The following is an 18,851-nucleotide window of genomic DNA, read 5'->3' on the forward strand; positions in this document are numbered from 1 at the left end:
GAAAAAAGCAGAAGATGATGTTGACACAAGCTCTTCAGAAAAGCAATTGTCCTTTGGTAAAATGTCTAACAAAGCAGTTCTGAGCTAGGAGGTGCTCACTAGAGAAAGAGTCTGATCCTACCTTTTGGGAAGCTTTCTTGTTGGCTGCTCTCTCAGCCACTTTCTCTAGCAGCAAACTAGAGATGGAGCTGCCTTGGTGCTTATGGCTTTTAGCTCTAGAGAACAAGTGCTCACAACTCTGACTTCCTGGCCATACAGGGAAGGCAATAAATCTATGAGTTTGTCTTCATCCCCCTGAGCAAATCTGCTATGGTGCAGCAACCTCCACTTTGTGCTTCGATGTGATGCTCTCTGAGGTCTGGAGAGGGGATGAGGGGATCCTTCCCTGACCTGCCAGTGCTCCGTGTTAAACTGGAGGGCTGCAACATTCTCACCACCTCATCTCTCACTGTCCAGGACCTGCTGCATGCAGCAGGACACAACCTATGGACACAAATTTCTTAGGAGGGGAATGTGGGGGAGACCAAAGCTACACAAGACCTGCTCCACTCTCTCCTCACAGTCCCACCCTCAAGGATTTCCCTGCTCCCATCGCTCCTGCTGAGGGAGCTTTACCCCACAGCTTTACCCTGGCAAGAGACTTTCTTGCTTGGTGCCTGCCCATTGACTTTCTCTGGCACCTGTTGAGTCCCTGCTGCCCATCTGCTTCCCTCAAAAGCCTGGCAGCCCAAAACCTTTGGCTCAGCAAAGATGCTGAGAGGATTCCACTGTAGCCTCTCATAGCAGGCTGCTCTCCTTCTCTCTGCCTTCTCCCTAATGCCTTGAGAGGCCATGCACATTCCACGGAGCCAAGCAACCAACTTCAGGCAAGATTTTTTGTGGCTTGAAAACATTTGCTGGAAGCACCAGGGCACAGGAGGAGTAGAGGAGGCTTCTATGTGTTGGGCACTTCAGTCTGTTCTTGGGCCATCACACGAACTTCTGAGCTTGGCAAAGTTCAGGCCCTTTCCAGCTTCAAACAGTCTTGGCAAAAACAATGTCTGCCACTCGGGAGATTGCTGTGGACTGGAAGAAAGAGGCAGTTAATGTAATTCTGCTCCTTAACCTCCTGTGACAAGGCTTGGAGAGAAGGAAGGGGAAAAAAAAAAGGTGTGATGGGAAGGGGAGGAGGGGGTGGGAAATAGCACTTTTATGAAGACTTTTCAAAATGTCTCACACATTGTCCCTGAATTCAGATCTCCTCCAGAAATGAACACTGAGGAATGTGGTGGTGTTTTCAAGCCAGCCAGGGTTATAATGCAAGATACCCGCACTGGTACATATGTTTTGGTTGATCTGATTTCTTTTGTTGAAGTTCAAAAACCATGGTTCAAAAAGTCTAAGTTTGCACTTCAGACCTTGGGGAAAAAAGTTCCTTCCCTTGCAGGAGGAAGGCTGGTTTTGTGACAAAATTAATGTTTTTCTTCTGTGGGGCTGTTAGAAACTGACTTTACAGTGAATAATATTTAAAACACTTTGGCTAGAAGACATTGCAGCCGTTTTTGTCTTGCAACACACTGGAATACCTGAAATTATCCTTCAGATATAGCAGCCTTCCCAAGACCTATTGACAACCTTCCGGGATAAACCCATGGAAAGGACACCACACTCCCAAGGTGAGGGACCCTGAGATACCCGCTTCTTCTTCTATCTGTGCCCACCACAGCCCACCTTTTCCACCGGCACCCACCACTCAGGACAGGGCTACAGTTCCCCCAGAAAATCCACAGGGAATCATCTCCCTCTCATGGTGCGATCCCGCACTACACTCGGGCGCGCCTCTCCCGGCTCCCCGGGGTTCGCTGGAGCGGGCAGGCGGGACACTCGGCAACAAAACCTCAGCAAGAGTGATCTGACATGGGCATGGGCTGGAAGATGGAAGAGGGGATAGCTGCTGGGGAGGAGAACGAGGGCACAAAGGTGATGATGAGCATGATCAGTCTCTGAGGGAAATGGGAGGCGGTGATCATCCGCGGCTGCTGAGGGCTGGAGCCAGTGATGCAGAGCTCCCAGACAGTCCTTTCCACACCAAATCTAAAAATATTCCTTTGCCCCGAAGGCTGTGCTGGGGCATAAGGTCCCTCTGCACAGGTAAGGGAGTGGCACAGCTCTGCCCGGCGGACAGGTGAGGACAGCTGTCAGGCGGAACCCACCTGGCAGCCCTCGGTGCTAAGGCTGGAGGCATGCCCGCACCAGTCCACCCAAACTCTCACAAATTCCATGTATTTCTTGTCGGCAGAGCTGCTCTGCCCGGCAGAACCTGCGAGGCTCTCTGTGGCACGGGGGCTGTGGCTGGGGCCGGGGTAGGAGCCGGGGAAGCCGCTGTGCCCGCAGCTCACAGCCCCAGCCCCAGCCCCGGCCCACAGCCCCGCTGTGCCCGCCAAGGCACACCTTGCGCATCTCCGTCTGATGCCTGCGCGGGGAAGAAGTCAAATGGGCTTGCCAAAACAGTCCTTGTGGCTGCAGGGAGTGCCAGGAAGGCTGTGAGCGCTGGCCTGCGGGGCAGTGCCGGTGTTGCCCCGTGGAGAAGCAGCTGTCTGTCCAGGAAGAACAGCAGCTCCCTGCCGGCCAGGAAAGCAGCTCCAGGAGCTCCTCCTGCAGGGAAGCCCGCCTGTGCCCGGCTCCTGCCCAGGCCCCTTCCCCAAAAGACTCTGCTGCCCATGTGCTCTGGAGGTGCAGAGCCTCCAGCACAGCAGTCCCAGACCAGTCAGGTGCAGGGGCTGATCCTGGTTTCCATCATCAGTGTGATAAATGGGAAACCTTCATGGAACAGTTGCTGCTATGTCCATGCACCAGCCTTCAAAGAGGAATGCAAGTTCTTCTGCTGTTCAGGTGACTGTGTTGTTTGCAGAGTTCAGGGCAACCGAGGAGAGCTCACTTCATGGTGAATATTTAGAGAGAAAAGCCAGCCTAGGTTAACAAGGATTTACAGTGAAGCTGGTTACATTAATTTAAAAACCAAGCTGTCCCATTTGCTCTTCACACTCTGTGATTTTCATAGACCTCTCCAGGTCTGACTGATTGCTTTAAAGCCAGACTGTGTGTGTCCAGCTGACACAAGCAGCACTCAAAAATGTAGTTCAAGCGCAGTGCTCAGCAGCAGTGCAGGGGCAGGTGCCACACACAGGTGACAGGACCTCACAATGTGGGCACACCCTGCTCACAGAGTGGCAGAGGCACTGACCCTCCCCAAAGCTCCTCTCTGCTTCCCACATCCCAACCATATCTCCCACAGCTCAGCTAATCTGACGCTTACTAAATACACCTTACAGCCAGGTGCTCATCCTTTGAGATGGACCTGAGAGGTATCCAGGGGCTGCTGGCTGGGGCTGCATTTCACAGGCTGCTCCTGGGCCTGGTCCTAATTTGCCCCTGGATTAAATCATCTCGATACAGTGCAGCAAGAGTTAAGGGGAAAGGCTGAACAGAGTTGAACCTGGGTTTATATTTTGGCTTTGCTCATCCCTTCACAGTCCTGAAGAGTGGCCAAGTGCTTAAGTGCTGTTCATTTTGTTGGGTACATTCTTAACAGTGTGAAGGCTCCTTGCTCAACAAATCGGCAATAAAGCTAATGAATCTCAAGGTGAATTCCAATACACATGAGGTATTCTATTTACAAGTTTTCCCACTTTTTGCAAAGAAGGAAAGCTGCAGTTCTCATGTAATGGCATGGATTTACAGACTAACAATAGCAGCCTAGCTTCCAACTCTCCATTAATGCAGGGAGTTGGGGGAAATACCTCCAAATACTTCCAAACTGCCCAGACACCTTCTCTCTGGTTCTGCCAGGAGACACCACACATGGGCAGTGCTGCTGCACCACTCATGTTGCTCTCTAGGTGAAATTCCTGGACCCAGAGACCTGTTGATCCCCACAAAACCAAGGCAGAAAGGAGGAGATAGGAATCTATAAATCCTGGATCCTCATTTTCAAGAATTTCTCCAGGTTCCCAGTCTTGCTCAGTCAAAGATCAGCATTCACTGCAGCATGTGTCTTGCATCAGAAATCCCTTGCAACCTACAGTTCCCTGCCTGCCCTTAACATGGAGTTAAAACAGGACCTCTCATTAACCTCTTGTCTATTTTGGCTTAATAGGGTACATCACATAGTCAATCACACTGAAATTATAGGGAAAAAGGAAAAAACATCTGAGTGTTTATTTGCTGTTCTGGAGTAACAGTCTCTGAGTAATGCTACCTACAGATGAAATGGATGAAAATAAAACGGACAATATGGAATTTAATAGATAGTCATGGTGCAGCAAGCAGAGGTAAACACGTTCTACTGAAGTCGTAATTTAGCAGGGAAAGTGGCGGGGGAAAGAAGAGCAAGAAGGATTTCTACTGCTAGGGGAGGTGGTGATGGAGAGGGAAGAAAAATACCTGCAAAAAGATTTGTGAAAATCACCAAGTGTTTTTTTCACAGCCAGTATCCTATTTATGCTCCCAGAGCACAGGTGTCATACCTGGAGGGAGCGTTTGGATTATTCAGATTTCTTTGTGTGACCAACTCCTCCCAGGTGAGCTTTGAGGAAGCTGCAGTGACAGAAGCTGCGTGCAGCAGGCTGGGGGCTGCCAGCGGTGAGCTGCCTCGGGCTGCAGCGGCAGCCACTGTGATGACCAACTCCTCTCAGGTGAGTTTTAGGGAGCTGCAGTGACAGAAGCTGCGTGCAGCAGGCTGGGGGCTGCCAGCGGTGAGCTGCCTCGGGCTGCAGCGGCAGCCACTGTGGCATTGCTGCCGGCCACCGACTGGGTGACATTCCATTCTCTGTAAATGACACGTACTACGAGTGAACGAACAGCTGGAAATTCATGGAGTCATAACTGGGAAGGCTGAGGGGCCATTGCCATCAGCTGCCCAACCTCCTGTATAACTGGCCATAAAACTGCAGCTGGGAGCTCCTGTATCCAGCCCGGCAATTCGTGCCCGAGCAGGAGGGAATCTGTGAGAAAGACACTCTGTCTTCATTAAAATCCCAATGTGTGTCATAAATCCTGGCTGAGAGCTCCTGAGGGCTAATGACTCTCACAGAATTCATACCTTATTCTTGCTTTGGGTTTGCCCAAAGGATTCCTTACCTGCATTATTTCCAGAGCTCCCCTCCAAAAACCAAACCTCATATTTAATTGTACTGCTGTTTGACAGGCTTGGAGACCAATGCTGTTTGTGGACTAGATTCACACATTGCCCTGAGCAAACAAGGGGCATGGGATCACCCACCCAGAGTATTCAGGACATTCATCCAATATATTTTACTCAAGTGGTTTGCTGAGCCCTCATCTAAAAGTGCTCAGCAGCTGCTTGTGCCCCCAGTAAGGGCACAGAGGGAAAAGCAAGAAGGAGAGGGAGAGCCGAGAGGACTGACCCAGAGCTGATTAAGGAGAAGACTGCTGGCAGTGTGACAAAGCCTCACTGGGGACTGAGAACTGAAAGAAACCAAAACAAAAAGAGCACATTTTGGGAAGCACCGAGTGCTGAGGGAAAGATAAGAAAAAGGGGTTTGAAGCAGGGGTGCCAGGTGGGGGCAAGTCTGTGCCTGGACTGAGGGCCAGGAAGCTGCTCTCAGGCACCGTGCTGGGAGCAGGCAGCTGCAGGAGGCGGCTGCCAGTCACCAAGACACAGGAGAGCAGGGCAGGGCAGGGGAACAGAGAGCTCCTCAGCGTTCCCACCAGGCAGAACCAGACCTCCCATTCCCATGGCAACCCTGACCCGGCTGCGGCACACCGAGGCAGGCGAAGGCATGAATTTCCCAGCACAGCCATCTCAGACCCTCGGCACGCTCAAGGCAGCCGCCTTGGGGTTGCTGGGGAAACCATAACTTTTTAATCACACTGCATTAAGGGTTTTATTACTCTGCATATTTATAAGGATTGGTTTATTCAGATCCAGAGAGAGAGAGAGATATTTGCTATTTTTACTGTGTCTTTCGGATTACCCCAGACTTTTCCCCTGCATGGATGCTGCTGCAAGTGACCAGGGTACCACTGCTGAGGGCAGATGGGATGCAAAATACTTACAGTGTGTGCAAGCAACACAGCAGACAGAGATGCCAAACAGAACTGAAAAGTATGTGAAGGAGGAAGATCACTGAGGTGGTAGATCCAGTGCCTAATATAATACATCATATTTCTGTGGCTTTTGAATGAAAAGACAACTAGGATAAATTTTAGCAGGGTGTTTTACATAAATGGCAGCTACAAACATATCAACAACCAAAAGGGAAAAAATAAAAGCTCAATTAGCTACTTTATGGAAAGACTGAGGAACAAATGCAACCCAGAAGAGTTCTGCTCTCCAGAGCCTTTACACATCTCTGTTATTCCCACTCCTGGCCTGTACAGCTTTGCTCAAAAACCTATTTGGAAAGCTTTTAGAAAAACATCAGCATTAGTCTTTGTTTGAACCAGCTGGAAAAAATGACCTTTCCTGAACATTTGGAAAGGCATAACAGTGACTGACCTAAAGAAACCCTTGGAGGTTGTCCTGGACTCAAGGCTCAGACAGACTTGTTTCCTCAGATGTAGCACTTTAACATGTCCCTCCAAACTTTCACCCCACAGACCTGAGTATGTTTAGGCTTCCTGCTGAGGCACTTGGCCCACTGGAATGGCTGGAAAGGGCAGTGTAGGATGCCAGGGCCAGGCATCTCCTTCGTCCCTGGCAAGGACCAAGAGAGGTGCTGTGAGGCTGCGTGCAGCCCACACAGGCTGAGTGCTTTGGCTGCCCCTGCCAAGCCTGACAAACAGATGAGCTCATGCCAAGCAAAGTCTCTTCTGAAAGTAGCAGGAAAACCAAAAACTGTCAGCTTTGTGACACATGCTTTGGAAAATCCCTTTCAGTGCTCCAGTCATCCCAAGCTCCATCCCAGACAAGCTGAGCAGCTGGCTGTGCCTCAGCCCAGGCTGCTGCTGCTGCCAGCCCCATCTGTGGCAATGATGTGTCAGGATAGTAACAAGATCTGTAGCTCCTTTCCTGCTCTGCCTGCTGGGTCTTTGAAGAGGAGTGTGGGCACCAGAAACACCAGAGACTCTGCAGGGGGTAAGAGCTGGTTTGTTTATTCCCATGCAATAATTATTGGGAAGAGAAGTCAAAAACAGGAGCTAGTAGCATGTGTACCATGGTGGGCTGCACAGACTGGGGTGCTCCCACTGCTCATGTTTGTCCTTTCCTCCATCTGCTCTCCTTTCTGTCTCTGCCAACGATTCTACAGCTCCCTAGGCCCTTCCCACTCCTTCAGCAATGCCCACACTCTTGGTGGTACCTGCACCAGGAGCTGTGGTAGCAGCAGCCGGTGCCCCAGGGGTTCTGGCACCTTTGCTCTCTCCAAAGAGATCTCCTCCTCCTCTAACCCTGCCGGCTCAGTGTCTCCCCTCATTCATTTTGCTCCAAGGCTGATGATTTTAAAATTTTTGAAGATTTTGGGCTTTGACTGACCAGGCAAAGGCATCCCATATGAAAAGGCTCCAGCTGTGCTGGGCGAGTGGCCACGCTGCAGGACCGAGGGGGCTGAGCAGAGCACATTTGCCAGGCTTCAGCCACAGAGTGACCTTCTGTGGTGGCTCAGGGACAGCTGCCCCCACTGTGTGAGATTGCTTGTCATAGAGGAGCAGTCACCCTTGGTCAGACCAAATGTCCATCTGACCCCACAGCTTGTCCCTACCAGCCACAGATGCCATGTGAGGAGGGTGAGGACAGGGTGAACCCACTCCAGCACCTTCCCAGCCTCTCCTCCCCACCCATGGGGATCCAAGGGACCTCCTGGGCCGGAGTTAGTGTCTCTGTAGGCAATAGTGTTTAAACTATTTTCCTTTCATGACTTTTTCCTGCCACGTTTTGAAGCTGTGCCTGGCACTGGCAGGCTCCCATGGCAGAGCCCCACTGTGTAATGACATACGGTGTGAAAGCACCTCTCTGTTTGAAGCTGCTGCCTCCTGCTTTTGCTCCATGCCTCCAAGGTGTTGGCTGGGAAAAGGCAATGAATGGCCATGGCCTATTTGCTGACCCCAGGCCTCTTCTATCAGTTTTTTGGCTGAAAACCACTCCCTTTTCCCTGCTATTGCAACTGCTCTACACCTTCAGCCAGGACCTGGCTGTCTGGGGCGAGCTGCTGCACTTGGCTGTGGGGCAGAGGCTGAGCCCATTCCTGGCCCAGGCTGGCACCTGCAGCTGCACACAGCGAGCCACCAGTGCTGGGTGTGCACACAGCCACGCTGCCCACAGGGCTGGGCAAGGGACAGGGCTCACAGCTCACCCCAAAGCCTTGTGCAGTCCCTGTCAGTACTGTGATGCCTTTATTTTTCAGTGCCCTTTTCTTCTCCATTCAGCCAGTAACTTAGAAGAATACAAGATATTTTTAGACGTAACTTAGAAGTGCTTCAGGTCTGCAATAGGGTGACTCAGCTGCCAGTGCTGTTTACTTTAGTTTTACAATCAAACTGGGCAATTACAGCCCTGAACAGCTTTTAGAGACCACGTTTCCTTGTCATGCTGTCAGAGCTTGCATGTAGCACTGTCTGCAAAGCACTTTGCACACCCAGGTACGTGTCTGAAGGTTTTCTATAGCAGGTGGAGAACAAAGCCCTGGGCTGTCACACCTCTTTCCTCTGTCTGCTTGTAAAAGCACCTTCCTGTGCCCTTTGTAACACTGCCTCATTGCCAGAGGATCCGGCACGCTCTGCTGGGGATGCTCCCCAAGATGACAGCTCGCGAAGGATTGCTGCAGGATTTGGGTCACGGCCGGAGCGCAAGGTGGCATTTTCTCCCTAATGAAAGTCTCTCTCACAGCTTTTTTCTTTCAAAGGAAGAAATCTGTGCAGCTCACAGAGCCATTTGTACTGGTTTAATGATGCTCAAGACATTTATCCTGGGGAAGAGTTCTGCCTGAGCTCCCTGTTTACTTCAAACCCAGTTATTTATAACAACCTTTCCTCCAGTTTTTGAATCCTTCACCTGCACGAACATCTCCTCTAGATCATCTTTATTGAATACAGTTAAGTGTAGCTCATGGGGTTATTGAATTACAGGCATGAACTTGGCAAAATGAGATAAATCACTCACATATTAGCCTCTCTCTATTAAACACATCTCACCCAGAGGCGTTTTTCCATAAAACAGTAACTATATATCAAGCATTTGAATATTTGAAGCAGCTAAGGCAAGCTTCTCCCAGCAAGAAGGCACACAACAGGAATGTAGCAGCCCTCTCTGAAGGATGTTTTACTGCCTAAAATATTTATTAGAAATAGCACCCTCTGTGAGGCTTGATCAGTAAGAGCCTGAGAGCTGCATTTGCTCTGATTTGTATCAGATTCTCTTCCATGCAATGTGGCACTAAGTGGAGATGAGCGCTGGCAACCACCCAGCCCCAACACCCACCTCTGCCCAGCCCCTGGCACAGCAGGTTTAGGGATGCGCCCCCTAATGACAGAGTGGCAAAACTAACCTTTGTCCCCCAAAAAAGGAAAGAAGCCCAGAAGCTTCTCTCAACTGTTAGGTGAAAAGCCACCTCATAGGGCCTCAGGGACTTCACCAAACACTAGAGAGCATCTAATTGGATAGAAGCCAAAAAGTCCCGCCTGATCAATCAGGTAGAAAAGAACAGAACAAAAGAGAAGAGGGGCTTTTGTGAAGTGTTTCTACCAGGAGCAGACCTCTTTACCTGGCTCGAGTTTTTCTGTTTGTTATTTTGCCTTTTATTAAAACTTTTTTGTTTCTAACACCACAGCAGAAGCCATCCTGCTTATTTTATGCCCCCAAAGCAGTAGCTGAGCTATCCTTGGGTGTATTAAGTGTTTTTCGAGGGCTTATAAGAACTGGCCCGAGAAAAACAATTTAATAAGCAGGGACAGTGCCCTCCCTGGGCTCACTCCCCAGGGCGCCCCTGCCAGGCACCAGCTCGAGAGGGACATGCTGTCTTTTAGAGTGAGGGGAGCTTGATTTGGTCAGGAGCAGCATTAGGAAATGTTGATGCCACCTGGGAATGCAAAGGGGACTCAGCTGCAGGCTCAGCCCCTGGCATGGGGGGGAACAGCAGGTCCTGGTACTGCCCCAGGTCCTGGTGCTGCCCAGCCCCAAACCGCATCACTGCCTGCTTGCCCTGCAGCACCCTTGCATTCATGCCCCTCCAAAGTACCTCCAGAATATTGGTTTGCTTTTCTCTCCAGGTAGGTTTCATTCTGGCACCTTTTAACTTCTTTTACCGTGGCCTCAACTTCGGTATTTTCAGAGCCCATGACAAATCCATGTATAACCTTCCCTCCTCTGTGGTTCGATGTGTCTCAAGTTTTGGGGGGATTTTTTTCCCCTCCCTCTGTGACTTGGAAGCCTGAGGGGATGTGTGATGATTTATTTGGGAGATCCTGATCCCCAACTGCATCTGCTCCAAGGCATTGATGCTGTAAGATTTTCAGATCAAAAGACTACCTGAAATACCAATGGAAAAAAATATACATATATACAATAATCTGCCCTGATACATCACTGTGAAGATCAATAACCTCTCAGGACAGGCCATGTTCTGCATAATTCCTCCTTATGCACAGGATTTTGTTCTGAATATTAATTCAGAACACATTATTATTAATTAATTAATATTGTTCTTGGATATTAACATTTTATAAATAATTAGCATAATCAGTGTTTTATTTCCTGGCATTATTAAGAATTACACAAGGATCAGCAAAGGTGTATTTGTAAACTCATGGAGCATAAACTACCCTGTTTAAATACTACTATTTAAGGTGCTGCTCTCGGGGAAAGTAATTTTTACAATCCATGAATTACGTTTCCAGCCAGTGAAAATGGTTTTCAGTGTGGTGTTTAATCCTTTTCACTGGAAATGCCTTTTAATAACCTACAGATTCAGTAACAGTGATGACATCTCTATATTCCAGTGTCCTCTGGGGAGGACACCGGGGCTTCTCTGCCCCATTTTGAATGTTCTGTAAAGAAGTGCAGTGGAAACAAAAGCTGCACCCCCCCTTCTGCTGCCTGTGGCCCTGCACCCTTCAGGACCCCCTGAAATGCCTGAACCCCGGGAGCACACTTGTGGCTGCAGCACGCCTGGGCTGCAGTGCACAGTGGGATCAGTCACTGCCGTGGGCACGGGGGTACGATGTGTTGGAACCAAACCAGGGGCAGCTCCCCTTTCATGGCCTTTGTTCAAACTGCATGTTTGTTACCCCCACTTTGTCCTCCAAGTCCAGATTCCAGCTTGGCTTCTCCTCATTCCTTTGAGGTATGTGCCTGTTGCTGGTTGATGGATACTGCATGGTGCAGCATAGGTTACTCCATGAAAACACAAACCCTCTGGGATACCATTCCTTCTTGTTCCCAGTGAACTGAATTTCATACTTCTTATTCTCTATTTTAAAAAAACCCATCAGATAGAAAAGTGTGACAGACAAGTTTCCACAGTAATGTTTTATGTTGATCCATTTTCCCTGCCTTCTTTCCTGGCAGAAATGAAAATCACTCTTAGAGCCATCTCCCACTCTGTAATAATTTAACCAAAATGATCCATCTCCTGTAAGCACAACCCAGCGTGTGGTTCATTAGAGCAGTGGTTTGGCTCCTGTGTCACCAACTCACCCCATGACTGTGCCTCACTGTTCACACTGTTGCGATGCTGCACTCATTGATGTTTCATGGCATGGGCACAGCAATAAATCCCCAGGGGGTTGGACACAGGATTGCAGATCCCGGCAGACACTGGAAGCACCGTGAGGAACCAGGTGCTGTGTAAGGCAGCTGCAGGACATGAGCTGGGCTCCTCCTACAGCCCATTAGATCTGCCTTCGAGTGCCCACACGCTCTGCAACTTTTCAGTCAGACAAAAGGCTTTCCAGCAGACTGTCCCTCCTGACAGTGGGTCCCCACAGCATCTTGCACCATCAATGTCCTGCTGAGCCCCAGGGCACCCAACCAGATCAGCCAGCCTGACTGACCAGCACCTCATTGCCCACAGCCACCACCTTCCCACCTTCCCTCCTCCCCTCAGCCTGGCACAGCACTGCCTGAGCCTCCCTTCTCCTCCTCCTCCTCCTCCTCCTGGGGAGCTGGAGAAGCGTGTGATTACAAATGACAGCCTCACCTCTTCACCCATGGAGTGGGGGCTGGATGAGATCTGATCAAGCAGCTGCTCATCAGTCCCGGGCATTGTCTGCCCATCACCCAGGAGCCACAGGCTGCCCTGTGTCAGAAGTCCCTGCAGGGCTCTCCCAGCAAGGCCTCCAAAGACACTGAGGGGATTTTCAAACCAGCTGGTTCTGTCTGGTGTGCAAGTAAATTGTGCAGCTGTATTGCATACCTGCCTGGCTGGTGGGAGTAGAATATATTTTAGGAATTTATACAGGGATTTCTTGGGCTGGGACATCATACTCCTTCCACCTTTTCTTGGTCTGAAAGCAAGGTGGGCAGAGCAACAGAGCAAAGCAGGTACAGAGGACATCAGGAGTGCCCAAGCTGTGTATGAGCTGTCTGCATTGAGCTGAGCACACCTCAGAGCAAAACCTCCTCCCACAGGGATTGTTGCTAACACCCAAATGCAGGATTTATCCCCAAAGAATCCTTCTCCATAGTTTGCTGAGTTATCTCCATATTCTGATCTACAGGAGCACATGGCTGAAGCAGGTGTGAAGAATGCCAAACAATATATCCTACTGTCTCCCCTGCACAGGTAAGGGAACAAACTCACTAAGGTGGAGCTTGGCTAATGTAGGAACTTCACAGGTCCCTGAGTATACCTGAGAAACACTATAAACAGAAACAGAATTCTGATTTTAAAAGGTGGTCAAAAAGAGCAGCTCTTGGCACACCTGGCCAGCACCTTGTGGGAAGACCAGACAAATACTGAAGGCAACCTTGCATAAAGCAATGTAGGACATGGTCAGATTTTGGCACAGTGGGTCAGAGAAGGAATGAACTCCCATGAGAGACAGGTGCTCTTTACACCTCAGGGCAAGACAGTACCTCTGGGCCTTCTCAGTGTTACCATGGGCCTTCCATAAGCATGTGCTCAAGGGCTTTTCACCTCTGTCTCAGCACTCCTGTAAGCACTGTCCATACACAAATCCCCACTTCATCTCCCTCCCTCGGTCAGCCGCTGCATGCTGCATGTACCTAATGGGGTGGCAGAGAGGCAGCTGCTCTTCACCCTCTGGCTGACACTGTACAAATTCAAAGCTCCCACAAACAGTAAACAAAGGCTTGCTCCAAGGATATGGCAGCTTTCCCACACCCCCGGCTGAGCAAATGGAAACACTTCCCAAAAGCACATGCTGTAAAGGCTGTCCTTGGTGGTTCTGTGGGCTCAGGGCTATGTGCCAAGATGTGCTGAGCAGCTTAAGTAACAAGCACTCCTGCACTACCCCTTTCACCACCTCCCCTGGCTCAGGACACTACCCAGTCCACCTACGCAGGACCAGAAATGAGAAGGGATAGTTAAACTCAGGCATAATTAAATTCCTTGAGAGCCAAAGAAAGGCACCCTAATCCTGGCAGGCTGAAAAGTACTTTTCAACATCTTGTGACATGGGAACTTTCAGAGCAGCGATGGAGCTCATCCAGACTCCCATCCTGGGCTGGGGCTGGCACGTATCACCCCAGGGCAATGGCTTCATTAACATCAGTGCCAGTGCCCAGTTCTCCAGCACAGGATCCCTGCAAGTACAGACAGTCCTCTGGAGAGAGCTCCTGCCATCACTGAAGCCAACCACCAAGATAAAGGCTGCCTGAAATCCTTGAGGAGAGGAACTTACCACAAGAGACCTGGTGGAAACAGCAGCAGCTTTGTTTCTGTTTTGCTTTCGAAGGGCAAGCACCTTTTTCTGTCCCTATCCTACTGCTGGAGTACAGTTTGTACATCCCTTCATTCAGATGTCTGACAAATTATTTCAGAATGTTCTGTATCCATAGCTGTGACAAGCAAATTACACTGATTTAGGCTCATCTACCTTGGTCTCCAGGGATGCTGGATATTAAACTCTCTCAGAACTGGCAGCCTGAAGCACTGTCACCCACTCAGCCTGAAGGAAGATGCTTCCCTACTCACCAAAAGAAGGCTGCTCTATTCAGGGGAGGAACTAAAATATGATGAAGGGAGCACCACATTACTCATTCCTTCTGCAGAAATGAGGCTCATCTTAGCCATGGCAATAATATTTACTCCAAATGGCAGATCTGCAACTTCACCACTGGCTCCAAGAAATACTCTGTATCTTTCCTTCCTGATTGATACACAGTAAGTCCTGTGAGATCCTGCAGGCTCCATTACCCCACTTGGCGGCAGCCAAACTGCCTAACCATGCCCATAAAATGATCAACAGGCACCACACATGAAAGGCAGAGATCACTGGTGGCCTTTCAGTGAAGCCAGAAGAGGGTGTGCCCAGCAGTGGTTTCAGAATGAAGGAATCGTGGAATATCCTGAGTTGGAACGAACTCACAAGGATCATCAAAGCTCAACTCCGGGCCCTGTACAGGACAACCCCAAAAATCACAGTACATAACTGAGAGCATTATCTAAGTGCTTGAGCTCTGGCAGGCTTAGTGCCATGGCCATTTCTCTGGAAAACCTGTTCCACTGTCCAGCAACCCTCTGGGTGAAGAACCTTTTCATAATATCCAGCCTAAACCTCCCCTGAAAAAAAAAAAAAAAAAAAAAAAAGCTAAAAGAAAACCTGAACATTGGCCCACCCCTCAACTGGGCATTGCTTGGGCACTGCCATGGGCAACTCAGTGAGTGCACTGAGTATTTTCCTATTTACATATATATGAACAGGAAAGAACGGGAGAAAACCAGTCTTCTAGTTCTTCCTTCTAGGAAGGTGGGACTGCTCTTCCCACCACTAATGCTGAAACCCTCTTCAAAAGGGATCAGTGCAAAAGTTATTTTATTTCTTCTAATAGCAGCTGGGTCTTTATTTGGTATGATAAATGCAGAGCTGCCACAGGCCAAGCTTGCTGGGAGCGCCAAGGTTAAGGTGCAATAGCACATTTATCCTCACGATCAAGTTAAGCTTGCAGCCCATTTTCAACATAAGCCTACTCTAGCAAAACAATTTGTCCTTTAATCACAGCAACAAAGACAGGCACCCAGACTCCAGCTATTTTAAATGCACTCAGATGGGGCCAGATAATTGTTGGTGAGTAAGGAAAAGCTTTGAAGTTCTTGAATCGAGTAACAAAAGCTGAGCCATGTGAGGAAAGGGGCACGGCTGGCAGGCTGGCTGCTGCTGCCATGCCTCACGGGAATTTGTAACTCTTCTATTAAACCCTTCTCAAAAGTGCTTTCTTCTCCTCCCCTCTCTGTAACCCGCATGTAAAAAAGCCCCATCAAGAGCATAACAACAGGATTAATGTTTTTATACAGTTCAGGAAAGTAATTTAGAGCCTTGTCCTCTGTATTCCTAAAGCCAGTATTAAAAAGCTTATTTGATGCACAAGATCCCTTAAAACTATCACGAATGTGATGTGACTGACCTTATCTGCAATACGGAATCGTACCCTGTCTTCGAGGTACCAAAGGTTATGCCAAGCATTGAAAAACTTCTTTCCACAGTCCTAGAGAAAAAAATCTCAAGGACCTCCTAACAAATGACCAGATGACTGAGACATCAGTACAAGTCAAATATCAGGATTTGACTTCACCCTAGGATCTGTTTGTTGTATGTAATCTGCAATATATCTACTAAAAATGAGAACACAAGTGAATGAAATTGAGAGTAGCAGGCTATTCAAAACTAAATGCAGAAAATAATTTAGTTTTATTATAATTATTTGATAAGCTGCATCTTTATCTCAAATTCATTCTTAATAAGAAAATTAAATTCAAGCATAAACTAATGGCAAGAGCACTTTTTGTCAACTGGATGCATTTCCTTTTGCAAAAATGAAATTCAAGCAAGCCTGCTACTTTTCAGCTGCAGACATCACAATATAGTGATATCAAATAAAGTCTGCTATTACATGAATAATATTATTATGCATTAATATGAATATACATCAATAGGAAACAAAAATCTGGGCCAACAGCACTTTAGCAAAAAGAAGGTACTCTTGGCACCATCTGAGTACTTGGGAACAGTCTGGACAATATTGAACGGGCAAGCTTAAAGCCTATATATAAATTCAGAATAAAAACTGAAAATGCTTTAATTTGAAAAGCAAACCAAGAAGTTTAAGGCATTCCCACCTATACATTAATTTGTTCCAGTAACCAAGGAAAGACAGACTTTGACACCTTTTATGTCAAAATTAAGAGGGCATCATAGAGTATCATAAAAGCAGCATAAATTCTGCACTCAGATTTTTTTCTTTAGTTTTAAAAGGCTTAAGCCCCCTGAATACTTGAGCCCGTAGTCCATCCAGTTAGGTAGTTTAATCTTCACTTCAAACATGGTTTGCCTGTCAGGCAGGCTAATAATTTAGTTTTTGTTTTGCCCCCCCATCAGCATCTCAGTACATCTGGATGAATCACACCAGTTGATAGTCACACTACATGAAGCACCGGCAGAAAAATATCCTGCATGTATTGCATATATTTATGTCAAAATCATGGTGTGGTATTACCTACCAAAATAAAAATGAGCTACAGAAACCTCAGAAGAACATCCAGACAGGAATGCTTCTGGATTTTGTAGATGAAAAGGAACTGTCTGACCTAGGAATGTCACTAGTAATAAACCCACTTTTAGAGTATCTCCAGCTTATCAGCTATATGAACAGAACAAGAGTAATGTGGTTTTTTCTTCTGCTGTTTAAAAGAAAAATTATCCTTCTCACCAGTTAATGGAAGCCTGCCTTGCAAGATAAATCCCTGTTGCATATTGTTTCTCAGGACACATCCTGATACAGATGTATGGATGGGGAAGCAGGAGGTTTTCAATGATAAAAAGGAATACAGGCAAAGGTCATAATGCAGATTTATGAAAAATAAATTTATTACATAACACCTTGTTTTAACAATGTTTGATTTTTTTTTTTTTTACTCAGAATACTTGTGTCATTCATGTAAAATAGTTTGATACAGTACATTGTATGTAAGTTTTTCCTCATAAATTCTAAGGCTCTCCTAACATCTTGTTCCTCTGCAGTAGGAATGGCACCCCTAAACAACGTGCGAACATTTAAAAAAATAAAATAACTGAACAAAATTTAAAATCCACTACACCAAGCTGGTTTTCAAAAATCATGACAAAATATCTGAATGGATGCCGCACCTTTTTAGGAAATATCATTCATGCTTTTTTAATCCCAAAGCATGCTCACAAATCATTAACACCAACAGGAAAAAAATAAAACACTGTCTATGACAATCATTTTAGTTTGTTTGCTGAACCAAACATGTTTATATCAATGACAACATACTTATTTTACTATCAAATAGCAGCTTTAATACCAGTCAAGTCATAGATTTCAAAACAAAAACAAAAACTCATGTTGGAAATAAATCTTTGGGACGCTTGTAATTGCTGGGAAAAAAATGCAAACGCTTCCATGTTCTTAAAAAAAATCTCATCATAGCAATCATGTCAGTCATAAAACATCGATCTAGCTGGAAAATGAACCAACCCACAAAAGTCACTAAAAATAAATGTCTATCAAAACTGTCTGAGAATTACGGTTAGTTTGCTTTTTTGCCATGGTAACATATACTGTATGCTTCAAGTACCAGTTCAAAGATGTCGTGTACTATTGGTCAGATGAAGTTGTTACATCAAGAGAATTCACCACATACGACAACAAAAATGCTTGCCCCTAGCACATTTCACAGCTTCACCTGCTACAGACTGTCACTGAAAAAAATGCATCGGTCAGTCTGAACCATGTCAAGTAAACTACAGAAGTAGCATATCCACAACACAAACCGTGCTAGCACTTTCTTTTCAAGTCTAACCCCAAAACCAGGTACAACGTGGGAGCCCCCGGCCCCGTGGCGGGGGGGTCGTGGCGGTCGGACAGGTGGGAGGTGTGGTTGTACAGTACATTCTGTGGCCCCAGCCGGGCTCCTGGCACGCAGCTGCGCGGCCGGTCCTGCAGCGGCAGCGACAGCGCATCGACGGCACCGGGTGCAGCTCAGTACCGGTGGGTCTGGTGCGAGTACTGCGGCGGCTGCTGGGAGGTAGCTGAGTATCCCATGCTGCTCTGTGGCTGCGATGTGCTTGGTCCGGGGTTGGGGTAGGCAGCATGGGGGTTGGAACGCTGCAGGGGGGAAAGCACAGACAAACAGCCCTTCGTAACACGGACATCACCAGACAGTTTCACCTACTGACTCCTTCCTGCAAGAGGCACCCAGCACACACAGTCTCAAAGCAGCTGCACTTCCAGGCTTTGCTTCACTTACTCTGATTACAGCAGGTAAGAGACATCAGGAATACCAGATCAGAAAGTGACTGCTGCCAGCCTTCTGCTATCCACCCTAATGGGGATCCCCATCCATCACAGTCAAATCTCCAGCCAACCCTCCAAATGGCTACTGTGCACCTGCACATGACACTGAGCTACCACCACTCATGGCACTGGTCTTCCCCACTTGCTCCCTTCTCCTAGCAGGAAGGTAGGCTGGGGTGGAGGTCCAGGTGAGGCATCTTTCTGCTGATGAGCCACTCTGCCTTATTCTGGAGATTTTCACACACAGAGGATTGCCACCCTCCTGTGTGACCTAGGAGTACAGGCTGAGAGCACTGTGACTTGGCTAAGGTGTCATCTATCAGCAGCCTTAAAATGCTCGAAGGAGAGTTTAAAGACAACAGCGACATGTTCCTCAGTGGAACCAGGTATCTCAGGCAAAAATGTCCTTAGATTGTGGCTT

The 18,851-nt window shown here is 47.9% G+C and overlaps 1 protein-coding gene across 4 annotated transcripts in view; it reads right to left on the minus strand.

The window, feature by feature from the left end:
• Nucleotides 1–16,962: 16,962 nt before the first annotated feature.
• The window catches only part of CDK8 (cyclin dependent kinase 8), a 68,159-nt gene continuing 66,270 nt past the window's right edge, over nt 16,963–18,851 (minus strand). For all 4 annotated transcript variants that reach the window (XM_041487290.1, XM_041487289.1, XM_041487288.1 and 1 more), the window contains one exon: nt 16,963–18,241. In XM_041487290.1, the coding sequence (XP_041343224.1) occupies nt 18,116–18,241 (126 nt within the window). In that variant the 3' untranslated portion in view covers nt 16,963–18,115. The remainder of the gene's footprint in view (nt 18,242–18,851) is intronic.

The sequence above is a fragment of the Pyrgilauda ruficollis genome, unplaced genomic scaffold (assembly GCF_017590135.1).
Source record: "Pyrgilauda ruficollis isolate IOZ18807 unplaced genomic scaffold, ASM1759013v1 scaffold8, whole genome shotgun sequence".
Taxonomy (NCBI): Eukaryota; Metazoa; Chordata; class Aves; order Passeriformes; family Passeridae; genus Pyrgilauda; species Pyrgilauda ruficollis.